At 53.7% G+C, this 16,387-nt stretch overlaps 1 protein-coding gene across 2 annotated transcripts in view; it reads left to right on the top strand.

Moving 5' to 3' along the window:
* Positions 1-16,387, top strand: part of CELSR1 (cadherin EGF LAG seven-pass G-type receptor 1) — a 182,213-nt gene that overhangs the window by 124,151 nt on the left and 41,675 nt on the right. For both annotated transcript variants that reach the window (XM_054543811.2, XM_024240160.3), the window contains exons 6-11: positions 3,469-3,626; positions 4,686-4,849; positions 5,367-5,492; positions 6,090-6,256; positions 14,614-14,799; positions 15,879-15,992. In XM_054543811.2, the coding sequence (XP_054399786.1) occupies positions 3,469-3,626; positions 4,686-4,849; positions 5,367-5,492; positions 6,090-6,256; positions 14,614-14,799; positions 15,879-15,992 (915 nt within the window). The remainder of the gene's footprint in view (positions 1-3,468; positions 3,627-4,685; positions 4,850-5,366; positions 5,493-6,089; positions 6,257-14,613; positions 14,800-15,878; positions 15,993-16,387) is intronic.

The following is a 16,387-nucleotide window of genomic DNA, read 5'->3' as shown; positions in this document are numbered from 1 at the left end:
CCCCATACCATTAGCAGTCACCCCCCATCCTCCTCCCCGAGCCCCTGGCAACATCTGTCTGCTCTGTGTCTGTGGATGTGCCTGTCCTGGACATTGTGTAGGAATGGAGTTGCGCGGTGTGTGGTCTTTCGTGTCTGGCTGCTTTCACTGAGCGTGATGTGTTCCAGGACCCCCCCACCATTGTGTGTCAGTGCTTTGTGCTTTTCAGTGGCTGGGATTCTGGTGTGGGGATGGGCCACAGTTCACCCACTCATCTACTGATGGACATTTAGGTGGTTTCCACTTTTTGTGAGTTGTAAACAGCAACGCTATCAACACTGCTGAACTGGTTTTTGAGTTCCTGTTTTCAGTTCTTTTGGGTATACGCCTGGGGCTGGTGGTGCTGGGTCATGTAGTAGTTCTGTGTTTAATGCTTTGGGGAACCCCGTCCATTGCATCTCAAGTCACCCACAGCACCGTGTCCATGCACTCCCTGCCTCCCCAACACTTGCTGGCATTGATGGTTAGCCTGCACATTAAACCCACACTCGCCAAGAGGCGGGCGAGTGGACGGTTAGCCTGCGCGTTAAACCCACGCTCACCGAGAGGCGGGAGAGTGGACGGTTAGCCTGCGCGTTAAACCCACGCTCACCGAGAGGCGGGAGAGTGGACGGTTAGCCTGCGCGTTAAACCCACGCTCACCGAGAGGCGGGAGAGTGGACGGTTAGCCTGCGCGTTAAACCCACACTCACTGAGAGGCGGGCATTTTAAACCAAGGCCCCACTCAGCACCTATTCTGGGGCGACAGGAGGGGGACGGGCCATCGGGATGCTGTGATTGCTCCCCCGAGCAGCAGGGACCTCAGACCCCACAGGTCCCCCCGCTCCTCTGTGCAGCCCTCCTGCTGGTTCTTCCAGTTCTCCACCTGAGAACATTCGGCTCTTTTGCCAAAAGTGCTGTTACTTTTGACCCAGTGGCCGCCGGTGGGTGTCTCCGGGAGTCAGAACTGAGCAGCACATGCTGGGCGCTGTCTATCAGAGGCCGTTTCCTAAACGCCCTGTACCTTCTGCTCTGATTCATGAAGGCCAGACTGAAGTCAGGTGTCCTAGCAGTGGGTGTCTCACATGAGTCAGTGCCACTTGAAAAATAAGCGTGGATTGCATTGGCTTTGTCTTTTGCCTCCAGCTTTCTTTATCCTGCTGTTTTTGCTTGAATCCGTAGCTCTGAGCGTTGATTACCAGCAGCAGTTTACAACAACTGCAGTTTTGTAAACAGCAGCTTAGAGTCATGAAAGCCTTCCCAGGGTAAATGCTACTTACGCCCTTCCTCCAGAAGTCTCGCGCTCAGCCCCAAAAATGTAAATTATAAGTTATAAAGATAATGTGGGCCTCACACAGTGAGGGGAGGTTCTCCTTTCCCTGGGATCGCACCTCACATTTAAGCATCCCATAATGGGCACTTACTTCCACGCGTTTTCCAAAGTGGGCTGTGTTACAGAGTGAGAAAACAGATGATTTTTAATGCGCTCACCTACCTGTTGCTTAACCAAAAGTGAAGTCTTTGAGGAGACAGCTTATCAGACCTTGTGATTTCATCAGCTGAAGTAAAAGAAAAATGAAAAAGGTGATCCATGCGCTCGAATACCAGGGGTCACGGTAGAAGCCTCCCTTGGATTTACAGAGAAGGGTGTGTGGGAAACTCACGTATCTCTGTTGATATCACCCTCAATTCCCTGTAACACAGAGAGGATGTGTGTTCTAATAGTAAATCGTTATCTTGCACGAAAAGAAATTGAGGTACGGTCATGGGTCTCACCCCCGTTAGATGATTGGATAAGAGGGAGGAGAAGCCTCAGCTGGGGTGGCCACATACAGTTGTGCAGGCTGCTCACTGCACAACTCCAGGCAGGGCGTGCTGCCTGGGTGTCCAGGGTCTCCTGAAGTCAATCAACTTGGCCATCTGTCTGAGCTCCTGTTTCCAGTTGTGTGTCCTGCTTTTCAGCCTTGTTTCCCTGATCAAAATAGATGCTTTGTTCCTATTAAAAACTGAAGATTTATTTTTGAATGAACTATGTGGTTGTTATTTTCCTATTAAAAGGCACTGAGGATGATTTAATTAAATTCTACGTTTTTACAACGATCTATTTCCAAGTTTTATAAAGAAGCACGAGATTGTATCATGCTATAAACTCAAACTGACCCCAGAACTATCAAGAGGAGGCATCGAACCCATCCTTTATAGGGGTGGTGGGAGGGACCCTGCTGGGACTGGAAGAAAAGGTTCTCTCTGGGGTGGAGGGGAGGCTCTGCTGCGCATTGTGTGCCGATTGTGGGGCGTGGGGGCACTTGCCTGGTGATCTCCTGGCTCATCGTCACGGCCACCCGCGGGATGTAGGTCTTGTTATCCAGGTTGTACAGATGAAAGACATTCTGTTACCTGTCCCGGTTGGAGCTGGCACTAACTGTGTTTCTGGAACTTTGAGACCCACATGCTTAAGTTCCGTGGCCAGCATGGATCGTGCAGGGCGGGTGCTGCTTTTCATGCTGGAAGGGCGTCTGAGGCTGGCTGGGTGGATATGCTCGGTGTCCTGGGAGGGGCTGACCAGGAGCGGAGACCTGTGAGGGCTGTCTGGGGAAAGTGGGCTCGTCCCCAGATGGCAAACCACAGTCTCTTCAAGAAGGGAAAGGTTTCACTGACTGCAGAAGAACTCTTGTACCCAATCCTGGCCCAGAGAGGGAGTTCCACGCCTTAGAGGAGAGATGTGGGGCCGTCTGCAGGCCAGGCAGTGGCCTCCTGGTATCTGTACTCCAGGAGCACGAGCCTGGCCAGATGCTGTGGTCAGGAGGACACCCCCAGAAGAGCAGAAGCGGGTGTTCACAGGAGGGTCCCCGGGGCGTGGGTGTTGGCTGCTATCTTCATTTCCTGGGGCCACCATCACAAAGTACCATGGACAGGGTGGCTCAAACAACAGACATGATTCTCTCTCAGTCTGGCGCTTAGAAGTCAAGGCATGGGTAGGGCCGTGTCTCCTCCGAAGGCTCAAGGGGAGGACCCTTCCTGCCTTTTCCTAGCTGTTGGTGGCCCAGGTGGCCCTTGGCTTGTAAACAGCCGCTCCAGCAGCTGCCTCTACGTCATGCAGCTTCTCCCTGTGTGCCTTTGCGTCTCAGCATCTGTCCTCTTAAGAGGACACCAGTCATCTTGGATCAGGGCCCGCCTACTCCAGGACGTCCGCATCTTAGTTAGTTCCATCAGCACCAGCTCTTTGTCCAGACCAGGCCACGTTCTGAGATTCAGGGAAGCAGAACTTGAGGGGCATCGAGCAGCCCAGCACAGCTAGTTTAGGGAACTAAAGGCCGGGGGCTCCTCGTCCCTTGTCTACGTGCTGCCCACCCTGTGCCGTGTCCTCCCCACTCTATGAGTGACAGGTGCGCCTGCTGAGGGCACTGGCGGAGAAAACACTGACGCCTTCTGTGCTTTCTCTTCTTACAGCCCAACATCGGCCACCTGGGCCTGCCCCATGGGCCGTCCGGGGAGAAGATGGCCGTGGTGACGGTGGATGATTGTGACACAACCATGGCTGTGCGCTTTGGAAGGGACATTGGGAACTACAGCTGCGCTGCCCAGGGCACTCAGACTGGCTCCAAGAAGTGAGCATCCCAGGAGGGGAGGCCCTGGGGGTCCGTACCCCCAAACATGCTCACCCTGAGGCCTTCCCAGGGCAGGGCCCCACATAGGCACTCTGGGTGCAGTGCCCTGGCGACCTCATACCAGGCTAGAGTCAGACTCCCTGTCCATGGTTGGGGCACCTTCCTTCTGACGTTCTAGAATAAGTCTCCCTAAGTATGTGTCAAGAGTGGCCAGGCCGACCCCAGGGTTGTGATGGCCGGCTTGCAGACCCTGAGACGGTCTCCGGCCCCATCTCCACAGATCACTGGCTTTGTCCCCGCAAATTCTGGTACCTGGGACTCCAGGACTCTGTTAAGTGAAGGACTGTGTCAGCCAGCTGGTCCCAGAGGCTTATGTTTTTTTGTTGTTTTGTTTTGTTCTGAGATGGGGTCTTGCTCTGTTGCCCAGGCTGGAGTGCAGTGGCATGATCCTAGCTCACTGAAGCCTTGACCTCCTGGGCTCAAGCCATCCTCTGCCACAGCCTCCCGAGTAGCTGGGACTACAGGTGTGCACCACCAACCACGCCCAGCGAATTTTTGTATTTTTAGTAGAGACCATCCTGTTGGCCAGGATGGTCTCAATCTCTTGACCTCATGATCTGCCCACGTCAGCCTCCCAAAGTGCTGGGTTCTCATTTTCTTCTGGCCTCCCTTCAAGTCCCTTCCTTTTCCTGGAAGGTCTTGAGGCCAAAGTAAAGTATAGTCCCTGCTGGCCTTGACCTGTGCTCCCTGTGCTCACATCCTGTCTCGGTGTGGACCCGCCTGGGTAGGCAGGGCTTGGTGGTCACTGGTGAGCGTGAAACACCCAGATCGTCAGGACTGAACGCAAGTGTGAGCAAACGGAGGCACAGAGAGGCGTGCGGAGCCAGTGGCGGCACCAGACACAGGAGTCCCCTCTGACTCTGGCCTTTCGCCACCTGCCTGCTTGGTTTCTGAAGTAGTTACGGTGGCAGAGGCTACACAGAGGCAACTGCAGAGCCCAGCCCGCCCTGGCCGCCTCTCGCCGCCCTGACATCACAGAAGATGGCTTTACCTCCCCAGGTCCCTGGATCTGACCGGCCCTCTGCTCCTGGGGGGCGTTCCCAACCTGCCAGAAGACTTCCCAGTGCACAACCGGCAGTTCGTGGGCTGCATGCGGAACCTGTCAGTCGATGGCAAAAATGTGGACATGGCTGGATTCATCGCCAACAATGGCACCCAGGAAGGTACGTGTGGCTATCAGGGCGTCAGAGCTGCCTCAGTGGCATCTGGCTGGACGTCAGCAGCCACACAGAGGTCATTGCTTGCAGATCCCTGGGGAGCCGTCTTTTTCTTAGAAATGTGTGTGTCCAGCTGTGGGCAGCTCCTGGGATGGAACCCGGAGTCCAGGCTGTAGATGTGCAACTCCGCAGTTTCTGCATCTGCAGTTTGGGGTTGCCTTGGCACTGCTGGCCCAGCCAGCTAACCTGAGGTGCACATGATCCTAGGGTCTTGCATATGTGTCACCAGGTGACCGGGCCGGCTGCCGTGATGGCCTGGAGTCCCAGCATCTCCAAATATGGTCGGTGCATTCAGCACCTTCTTAGTTCCCATGTTCCTGCCGTTGCCAGGGGCGTTCAGACCTGGTCTGACTTCTGTCCAGCCCCGTGTCCATTCCGTCCTGGTTTCCCACACCACATCTGGCACTGGGGACCCCGGGCGGTTCCTCCAAGTCAGGCTCTGCCGCACGCTCTGTGTTGCCAGGCTGCGCTGCTCGGAGGAACTTCTGCGATGGGAGGCAGTGTCAGAACGGAGGCACCTGTGTCAACAGGTGGAATATGTATCTGTGTGAGTGTCCGCTCCGATTCGGCGGGAAGAACTGCGAGCAAGGTGAGTGGCCGGCGTCGTCCATCCCCCCGGTCACGGCGGCCTGGGAGGCATTGCTCCTTGATGTGCCCGGGACCACTGTGAGGGGGCTTCACATCCAGGTCCGGCAGCCTCTGGCGGCATATGCTGCATTTACTGTGGACTCACACTGCCCTCTCCAAGAGACAGTCCTCCGCAGAGCCCCTGATCCTGCTTCCGCGGTCCCCAGTCCCTCAGGTGTGGGGTGGGACGGGTAGGCTGGGCTGAGGTCCCAGCCCCAGCACCCCAGCCACTGAGCCCAGGGATCCTGAACCTGCCCCCGTCTGCCTCCTGTCAAGCCTGAGAGCCCCATGCCGCCGCGCCCATCTATGCTGGGAGCCTGCAGATCTTCATGCTTCCCAGGAAGGAGGCTCATGTCCCAGGGTGGGCTTCTGTGGAGCCCACGTGGCTGACTGTGAGGGCTAGATGCGTCATAGAGGGGAGGCTCAGACCGGCCTTCGTGTTAAAGTGAAAAAGGCCCAGGCCCAGGCCCAGCCTGCAGGCCCATCCCCGACCCCTGCAGCCAACTCTGCGGCCGTGTGATTTTGGGAGACAGCTGAGGTCCCGGGCCTGTGTCCACAGCCATGCCGCACCCCCAGCTCTTCAGCGGTGAGAGCGTCGTGTCCTGGAGTGACCTGAACGTCATCATCTCTGTGCCCTGGTACCTGGGGCTCATGTTCCGGACCCGGAAGGAGGACAGCGTTCTGATGGAGGCCACCAGTGGCGGGCCCACCAGCTTTCGCCTCCAGGTGACTGGGGCCCCATGCCACCAAGGCACCTGCTAGGTGGGTGCCCGAGGGAGGGACCCAGGCGCTGGGCTTCCTGGTGCACACTTGGGCACCTGCTACTCGCCCTTCCTCCGGCGCCCGCCCCTGGGGTTCTCCGAAGAGGAGGAGGGGGAATATCAGCCCTTTCTTTCCTCTGGGAGGCGGAGAAGGAGTGAGGGAGCATGGGGCTGGGCCAACCCTGGGGTCCAGCAGAGCTCAGCGGCAGTTCTGGTCTCCCTCTAGCCTGAGGGTTTGGCTGGAGCGTGGGCATTGCAGAACTGAGGGAGGTGCCGAGCCTTCAGGCAGAAACAGTGGGCCTCACCAGTTAAAGCTGTGGCCAGGTGCAGGCCGGGGTGGTGGCTCATGCCTGTAATCCCAACACTTTGGGAGGCCGAGGCGGGTGGATCACCTGAGGTCAGAAGTTCGAGACCAGCCTGGCCAACATGGTGAAACCCCATCTCTACTAAAAATACAAAAAAAATTAGCCAGGCGTGGTGGTCGGGGCCTGTAACCCCAGCTACCTGGGAGGCTGAGGCAGGGGAATCGCTTGAATCTGGGAGGCGGAGGTTGCAGTGACCCGAGAACGTGTCACTACACTCCAGCCTGGACGACAAGACTGAGACTCCATCTCAAAAAGCCACGGCCAGGTGGTGGTTGGCACCAGTGCGTGTCCACTTTCTCTGGGAGCTTGAGATGCCTCAGCCCAGAAATGCCTAAAGTCCCGCTCTGTCGCTGTCTGCCTGTTTTCTCTGTCTTATTGATCTTTACTGTTTCGTTTATTTGAAACAAAAGTTTATTTGTTGGATAAAAATTCTGAACAGCTTTTAGAAGGTGATTCGAATGCACTCTTTCCTCTGGTTTCCTGCGCCACACAGTTCCTGCTCGCATCTTCCATGCTCCGTAGACACTTTGTTTCAGAAACAGTTATGAGCCCTGTCTTCTCTCATCGGGCTGCCCTTCTGGCACACCCTGGAGACTCTGCCGCACGAGGCAGCCACGGGGACCCTCCCTGGGAGGGCACCCGGCCCTCGGCTTGCCCTCTTGCCCCTCTGCCTGTGCATCTCCAGGTCATTCCCGTCTGTAGTGATGGCGGGGCACGGCGCTCTCCTGTAAACTCAGCTGCTGTGACCCTTTCTGATCAGGGTCTAGCTCTGAAAACTCACTGGGCAATTCTCCCTCCTAAAAAGCTTGCTTTATGTCTCTCCTTAGGACTGATTCTCATCCCCTGGCATGGGAGTGGCCCGTGGGACCCGTGCCTGAGCAGGGCGCTCTGTCTTGATTTGACAGATTCATAACTGAGTTATTCCTTCCTTCATCCTAGGTTTTTTTGTTTTGTTTTGTTTTTTGTTTTTGAGATAAAGTTTTGCTCTTGTTGCCCAGGCTGGAGTGTGACGGCGTAACCTCAGCTCACTGCAACTTCTGCTTCCCAGGTTCAAGTGATTCTCCTGCCTCAGCCTCCAGTGTAGTTGGGATTACAGGAGCTCACCACCACACCTGGCTAAATTTGTTGTATTTTTAGTAGAGACAGGGTTTTGCTATGTTGACCAGGCTGGTCTCGAACTCCTGACCTCAGGTGATCCACTCACCTCAGCCTCCCAAAGCGCTGGGATTACAGATGTGACTCCTATGCTTTTCTCCAAGTTTGTATGTGTGTGCGCGTGCGTATCTCCGTGCAAGTGTGTGTGCATGTCAGTCTGTGTCTGTGCATGTGTGCACATCTGTGTGTGCATCTCTCCATGCATGCACATTTGTGCACGTCTGTGTGCATGTGGCTGTATATGTATGCGTGTGCATGTATGCGATGAGAGCTGCGTGCACACGGTCTCAGAGCAGCACTGACTTCCTTCTGGTTGTTCATTATCTCCAGCTAGAGTGAGCCTGGGGCTCCCTCCTGACCTCCCTTCGACGCACAGAGATGCTGCCCTTCGGTTAGCCTCCTCTCCTGCCTTGGGGTCGGCCACGCGGGAACACTCACCCTGTTCTCCCAGGATGACCCCCCCCAGGCTCCTGCGGTCAGGAAGTCCCTCCCAAAGCGGCGTCTGGGCTGCGTGTCCTCCGCCATCAGCTGTGTGCCGTGCGGAGCCATGCCTTGTTGCCCTTGCTCCCTGTTGGGCTCTGGGCCTTCTTGTGCTGCCCAGTGTGTCCTGGACACCATTCCCCATCAGGGGAGGCTGGGCTGGGGTCAGATGGTGAGAGGTGAGATGGATTTTACAGAGTGCCTGCTCCAAGCTCTCGTTCCACACAGGGGAAACTGAGGCGTAGAGGCTCTTCACTCGGGACCCTATGGTTCTTTTACGGCCCACGTTCCTGGGACGGCCATAGGCCCTTCTCTGTCACTCCTATGGACAGCCCATCTAGAAACAGTTCTGTGTAGCCAAGATTGGCATGAGGGTTGGCGGGTGGACAGAGGGACTGCCCAGCACATGCCCTCCCCGCCATGAGTGCCTGGTTGGAGGGTGGTGGGGGCAGGACCGAGAGTGCTCCCAGCAGGCTGGTGGAGGTCAGTCCCTCAGCAGATCAGCGAGGGCTCAGGAGATGGGTCAGGGCTGGGGCAGGGGCTCAGGCCTGGACAGGGAGCCTCCTGTTCCTCCGCGGTCACAGCTCGGGAGCATTTTCCAGCACAGACCTCTCGGATTGCCTGGAAGGTGCGGTGTGCGCCAGGGATGATTACAGCTGGCCTTTGGGCCCTTGTTAAACCTGTAATTTCATGAGTCTCCCAGGCAGCCCCAGAAGCCTGCTGCAGGCCAAAACTTGGCAAGTGCGGTGCTGCCTGGGGATGGTATTTTCTGTGTGGTGGTTTCACTGTCAGAACAAATTAAATTGGCTGTTTGATGCAGGTGATGGACTGGAGCTTGCAAGTTGTCATTTGGCAGTGGGGTCTCTGTAGGAAAAAAGTGCGCTTTCAGTAGGAATGGCGCTGGAAGCCACAGACTCCTGTGCCCTTTGCGTAATTACATCATGGAGAGCTCATCCAAAAATTAGGAATTTTGCCAGGGACTGCAGCCAGCCCTCCCTGTGGAAGTCTGGGTGGCTGGAGGGGTGGCCTTGAGGGGATGCTACAGACCCCACTGGGCACCCAGAAGGCTGCCAGGGCGGCTCGCAGAGGCCGGTCAGCCATGCATTACCAAAGGTTCTGGGGGATTTCTCCTTGCCCTCACCAGCTTGCAGCCCTCCCGTGGGCCTGTGAGCTCTGTAAAGCGGCAGTTTGGCTGTCCCTCAAAGGATGTCCCCTGTGCCCCTGCCGCTGTGGTGAGACAAATAAGACTCCATTGTCATCCCACAGCCCAAGCAATTTGGCTAATTGCTCTCGGGCACCCAAAATCCACGCACCTTGTCAGGTGGGATAACCGTGCCATTGCTGAATGCCTCTCTGACTGAGAGCCAGGGACACGCCCAAAATAGGAAGCAGTTACCACCCATAAAACAGGTTCATTCTGTGGATATCACTTTTGTTTGTAGATAGAATGTCGCTTTTATCACTGATCTGCTCACTTTGGAGTTTTTTAAGCAAGAACAATGCAAGAGAATGGCAAAGGAAATTTTTTTTTTTTTTTTAGAGACAGAGTCTCGCTCTGTCGCCCAGGCTGCAGTGCAGTGGCGCGATCTCTGCTCACTGCAACTTCTGCCTCCCAGGTTCAAGTGATTCTCCTACCTCAGCCTCCCGAGTAGCTGGGATTACAGGTATGTGCCACCACGCCCAGCTAATTTTTGTATTTCTAGTAGAGACAGGTTTTCACCATGTTGGCCAGGCTGGTCTCCAACTCCTGACCTCAGGTGTTCCACCCGCCTCGATCTCCCAAAGTGCTGGTATTTCGGGCATGAGCCACCATGCCCAGCCTCATGTAGCATTTTCTAGTAAATCATTTTGGTATTGTTTTTAGCATAATTGCAGGTCAAAGAACGTATACCATGTGGTTTCAGAGCTTTGTAATGTGGTTTACAGCCCAGATCTAGTCAGTTTTTTTTCTTTTTTTCTTTTTTGAGACGGAGTTTCACTCTGTCACCAGGCTGGAGTGCAGTGGTGCAATCTCAGCTCGCTGCAGCCTCCACCTCCTGGGTTCAAGTGATTCTCCTGCCTCAGCCTCCTGAGTAGTTGGAATTATAGGTGCCTGCCACCACATCCAGATAATGTTTGTATTTTTAGTAGAGATGGGGTTTCACCATGTAGGCCAGGCTGGTCTCCATCCCCTGACCTCAGGTGATGTGTCCGCCTCCACCTCCCAAAGTATTGGGATTAGAGTCGTGAGCCACCGTGCCTGGCCTCTAGCCAGTTTTGTACACATGCCACTGCGTGCTCTGCAGTTGTTATCTGTAAAGTTTAACTGTGGTATTCAAATATTCTACATCATTATTGTTTTTTTTTGTATGTGTGACAGAGTCTTGCTCTGTCGCCCAGGCTGGAGTGCAGTGGCTTGATCTCGTCTCACTGCAAGCTCCGCCTCCCGGGTTCATGCCATTCTTCTGCCTCAACCTCCCAAATAGCTGGGACTACAGGTGCCCACTACCATGCCCGGCTTTTTTTTTTTTTTTTTGTATTTTTAGTAGACACGGGGTTTCACCGTGTTAGCCAGGATGGCCTCGATCTCCAGACGTGATCCACCCACCTCAGCCTCCCAAAGTGCTGGGATTACAAGCGTGAGCCACCGCACCCGGCCTATTGGTTTTAATTATTGGTTTTTTTGTCTTTGTCTTCTCACTTACTGAGAAAAGTTAGTTACAAATCTACCTTGACTGTAGATTTATCTATTACTCCTCTTAGTAATCTTGATTTTTGCTATATAGATTTTGAGGCCAGGTTATTAGTTGCATACAAATTTAGAGTTGATTTATCTACCCAGCAAATTGACACGGTTATCATTATGAAATTCCCCTTTTTCTGTAGTGAGGATTTTTGCCTAAAGGCTACTTTGTCTCACATTAACATAGCTATACCATTTTTCTTTTGGTTGGTATTTATATGATGTATTTTTTTCTATCCTTTTACTTTCAACATTTTCTGTATCCTTATATTTCAGGTATAATATAAGCAGTGTGCTAATAGTTGTTTTTCTAAAATCTAGGCTATGTTTTGAAGTTATCTTTAAATATGAGCATCTTCGGTTAGTTACAACCTTGTTTTCTGATTCTTCTTACCTGTACTTAAACATGGCCATTTGACTCTTATCTCTGTAACACCTACACCCAGAAGTAAGTCTAATGGTCTCACTGAGTCTGTTTCCTTGAAAGTTTTGTGGTTCCCAGTGTTGTTTTTGAGTCTGTCTGATGAGTCTGTGGTCTATTGCCACTCTTCCTCGCTTCTCTTGGTTTTCAAGCATATTACCTTATATCCTCATATACTTGGCTATTTTTTATTGAGTGCTAGACATTTTATTGAAAAACTGGAGAGCATTTGAAACTAGAATGGGGATCAGGTGCAGTGGCTCATGCCTGTAATCCCAGCACTTTGGGAGGCCAAGGCAGGCAGGCAGATCACCTGAGGTCAGGAGTTCGAGACCAGCCTGATCAACATGGAGAAGCCCCGTCTCTACTAAAAATACAAAAAATTAGCCGGGTGTGATGGTGGGTGCCTGTAATCCCAGCTACTCAGGAGGCTGAAGCAGGAGAATCACTTGAACCTGGGAGGTGGAATTTACAGTGAGCTGAGATTGTGCCATTGCACTCCAGCCTGGGCAACAAGAGTGAAACTCTGTCTCAAAAAAAAAAAAAGAGAAACTAGAATGGGGATGAAACTAGAATGGGGATGATGGGGATGTCATTATCTTCCATGTTTGCTTCTGGCAACCACTAGGAGCACTTGCCCTCCCAGAGCACTTGAATGCAGTCATAGACCTTTTTTTTTTTTTTTGAGACGGAGTCTTGCTCCATCGCCCAGGCTGGAGTGCAGTGGCGTGATCTCGGTTCACTGCTACCTCCGCCTCCCGGGTTCAAGCAATTCTCCTGTCTCAGCCTCCCAAGTAGCCAGAACTACAGGCACCTGCCACCAGGCCCAGCTAATTTTTTGTATTTTTAGTAGAGATGGGGTTTCACCTTGTTGGTCAGGCTGGTCTCAAACTCCTGACCTCAGGTGATCCACCTGCCTCGGCCTCCCAAAGTCACAGACTTTAATGCAGTCACAGACTGAGGTGGTTCAAAGCTGGGCTTCCAGTCATGCAAGGGTGGGTCTTTTTCATTTTTATTGTTAGTGTAAACCCCTCAGGGTTCCAACCAGAAGCCAAGGAACAACCCTTGGCAGTCCATGAACCCCAGTTTTTAATCCTCCAGCCCCATGAACCTAGAAAGCTTTGAGGCATCCTGAGACTCTAGGTCACAGGTGACTGATGGAGCGTGGCACCACCTGCTGATAGGGCTGAAGAGTACCAAGGAGGGCAAGGGTTTCAGGTACCTGACAGCCGTGACCTGACTGCACACTCAGCCTCCACTGTGTCTTCCAGAACCAGCTGATGGCCTTGCAGGGAAACACACGCCACGCTGTTTTGCAGATTCTGTGTTTTCCTTGGTCGTGAGCCTGAAACTGTTTTGCCTGGAGCCACTTCAGTGCCTTCAAACAGACATTCTTTAATATTTTGTCTCATGTTCGTAGGTGATTTCAAGAGGAGAGGTGGTCCAAATTGCCTAGTCCTTTCTTAGGAGAACTAAGATTTTGATGCTGCCCTTGGCCTATCTTATTTTAAAATATGAGTGTTTTAGGCCAGTTGCCATGCTGATTTTTGTTTTTTTCATACATGTAATTAAACACAGAGGATTAAATCTTGTCTTATAAAGTATAATGTTTACGTTTACATCCAAAAATAGGAGCCCAATAGTTACCTGAATCAAGCTGGTTCCCAGTATTTAAAAGCCTAATGGGGCTTGTTCTTGGCCCTTCCCTTACTTAACCTCCATGAAGCGATTGATCCTTTTTCCCGTAGAATAAGACAAGCAATTCTAATCAGTGTTAAAGGCAACAGCAACAAAGAACAACTTTGCCTATACTTTTTTTTTTTTTGAGACAAGGTCTTGCTCTGTCACCCAAGCTGAAGTGCAGTAGTGCTATCTAGGCTCACTGCAACCTCTGCCTCCTGGGCTTGAGTGATCCTCCCACCTCAGCCTCCCAAGTAGCTGGGATTACAGGAGCACACCACCATGCCCGGCTAATTTTTGTATTTTTAGTAGACACGAGGTTTTGCCATGTTTTCCAGGCTGGCCTTGACCTCCTGGCCTCAAGCAATCCGCCTGCCTTGGCTTCCCAAAGTGCTGAAATTACAGGTGTGAGCCACCATGCCCGGCCAACTTTGTCTAATTATTATTATTATTTTGAGACAGAGCCTCACTCTTGTCTCCCAGGCTGGAGTGCAGTGGCGCAATCTCGGCTCACTGCAACCTCTAGTAGACTCCCAGGTTCAAGTGATTCTGCTGCCTTAGCCTCCTGAGTAGCTGGGCTTACAGGTGCCTGCCACCATGCCTGGCTAATTTCAGTATTTTTAGTAGAGACAGGGTTTCACCATGTTGGCCAAGCTGGTCTTGAACTCGTGACCTCAGGTGATCTGCCTGCTGTGGCCTCCCAATGTGCTAGGATTAAAGGCCTGAGCCACCGCACCCAGCCAACTTTGCCTATTTTTTTTTTTTTTTTTTCTTGAGACCAAGTCTCGCTGTGTCACCCAGGCTGGAGTGCAGTGACACAATCTCAGCTCACTGCAACCTCCACCTCCCGGGTTCAAGCAGTTCTCCTGCCTCGGCCTCTGAGTAGCCAGGATTACAGGCACCCGCCACCACACCTAGCTAATTTTTGTATTTTTAGTAAAGATGGGGTTTCACCATGTTGGCCAAGCTGGTCGCGAACTTTTGACTTCAGGTGATCCACCCACCTCAGCCTCCCAAAGTGCTGAGATTACAGGCCTGAGCCACCGCACCTGGCCAACTTTGCCTAATTTTTTTTTTTTTTTTTTTTTTTTTTTGAGATGGACTCTTGCTCTGTTGCCCAGGCTGGAGTGCAGTGGCGTAATCTCGGCTCACTACAACCTCCGCCTCCCGGGTTCATGCCATTCTCCTGCCTCAGCCTCCCGAGCCGCTGGGACTACAGGCGCCCGCCACCACGCCCAGCTAATTTTTTGTATTTTTAGTAGAGACGGGGTTTCACTGTGTTGGCCAGGATGGTCTCGATCTCCTGACCTCGTGATCCACCCGCCTCAGCCTCCCAAAGTCCTGGGATTACAGGCGTGAGCCACCGCGCCTGGCACCTGTCTTGTCTCTGGTGCCACATCATCAGTCTCCTTTCACAGCTTCCTTGTTTAAGTGACTGCAAAGCGTTTCTCTTTCATTGTCATTGTACCAATCAGTTGGTGTGGCTCTCCCTGCTCCAGATCCTGAACAACTACCTCCAGTTTGAGGTGTCCCACGGCCCTTCTGATGTGGAGTCCGTGATGCTGTCCAGGGTGCGGGTGACCGACGGGGAGTGGCACCACCTGCTGATCGAGCTGAAGAATGTTAAGGAGGACAGTGAGATGAAGCACCTGGTCAGCATGTCCTTGGACTATGGGATGGACCAGGTGAGCTGGCACCGGCACCTCCTCTGCGGATAGAGCCTTCCTCCGGCCCAGGGAAAAACAGAATGACCCCTTGAGGTGCCAGGACCCGCCAGAGACCTTGTGGATTTGGGGAGGCACTTTCTGGGCCCCCGCAGGTGGGCTTCTGTTCTGCCCTGTACTGAGGTCATTGGCATCTTCCTCACCTCCTTCATCCAGATGCCCCGCCCCCGGCAGTCAGCAGCTGACTTCCTCCAGCTGCATTTCTCATCGTGGTGCTGCTGGTGCCTTCAGCAGCGGTTTCTTTTAGCAAAGCCATCTTGAGCAACACCTGCAGGCTCAGCATAGTGTCTTTAGGGTACTGAAGTAGCAATGCCAGGGCCCATGCCCTCAGAGCATGGATGGGGAGCAAAACTGGGAGAGCAATGAGACCCAGGTCCCGGACAGGCCTGTGAGACACCAGGCAGCCACAGCTGTCCCAGGCAGGCAGGTGGCGTTATCCCAGACAGTGTTCAGAACACTTAACCAAACTAGGTTTCCACAGTTTGCAGGCAGGTAACCCAAGATGTTGTCTGTGAAATGCCCACACGCTTAAGGGGCAACCTGGGATCTCCAAGAGCTCTTGGAGCCAAGGCTCATCTTACAACACAGACCTGGGAGTAAATAGGTGTGTTCCAGGCACCTGCCTTTCTGGGACTGGATCTCAGCTGAGACCCTCTTGGGTTCCTACAGTGTTAATGGGTGAGCGGATTTCCATTCACTGCAGTGTTCCTGACTCGCCAAGCTCTCTGTCACAGCATGGCTGGTTTAGTGTTGTGCCCTTGACGGAGGCGGGACAGTTGCCCACGTTGACCCCACTGGCCGCCTCGGCTAGGCTGGGGCATGGACACCCATCCTCTGGCCTGGTCCCCTCGCCCTGGTCATCACAGCCAGCCACGCTGTCCAGCTGGGCCCAGCTCTCTCTTTGGAGGCCCAAATGTCCTCAGGCTTTGCGGAGTTTGTCGAAGCGACTGTTTAGGCTTCCAGCGCATCCTTCCCATCTGGAAGATGTTTCTAGGGTGGTGGATGCAGCCCTCAGAGCCCCGGCCCCTCTCTCCACACAGAACAGGGCAGATATCGGGGGTATGCTTCCCGGGCTGACGATAAGGAGCATGGTGGTCGGGGGCGCCTCTGAAGACAAGGTCTCCGTGCGCCGTGGATTCCGAGGCTGCATGCAGGTACGTGGGGGTGGTGGGGGGCGGGGGGCCTGCCCCTCACAGGCAGCTCCGAGGCTGCCAGCACCGCAGTTGGTGCCGTTGGTCAACCTGTTAGTTTTCAGTGAGCGAAGAATTTGTCTGACAGGCATCCCCACTTTAACAGCTCCTATTTCCTCTTTAGACCCATCCTCCCCTGTGGTTCCCCTTGGCATCCGGGCCGTCCCTGGTCCCCACAGCTCCCCACCGCCACGCCAGCCACCTGTCCCTCTGCCTTTGGGAAGTGTCCTGAATGGAGCCCCTCGCCACCACCCCCACCCAGTCCAACCACAGACGTCACCCGAGTGGGCCCTGTGCCTGTCCCCTGGAGCCAGGGGTTCCAGCTACGGCCGAGGGAGCTGCTCTCAGAGTCGTTCAGC

Source organism: Pongo abelii, chromosome 23, assembly GCF_028885655.2.
Source record: "Pongo abelii isolate AG06213 chromosome 23, NHGRI_mPonAbe1-v2.0_pri, whole genome shotgun sequence".
NCBI classification, from domain to species: Eukaryota; Metazoa; Chordata; class Mammalia; order Primates; family Hominidae; genus Pongo; species Pongo abelii.
Note: the sequence above shows the minus strand (reverse complement) of the source record. Positions and strands in the feature narration are given on the sequence as shown.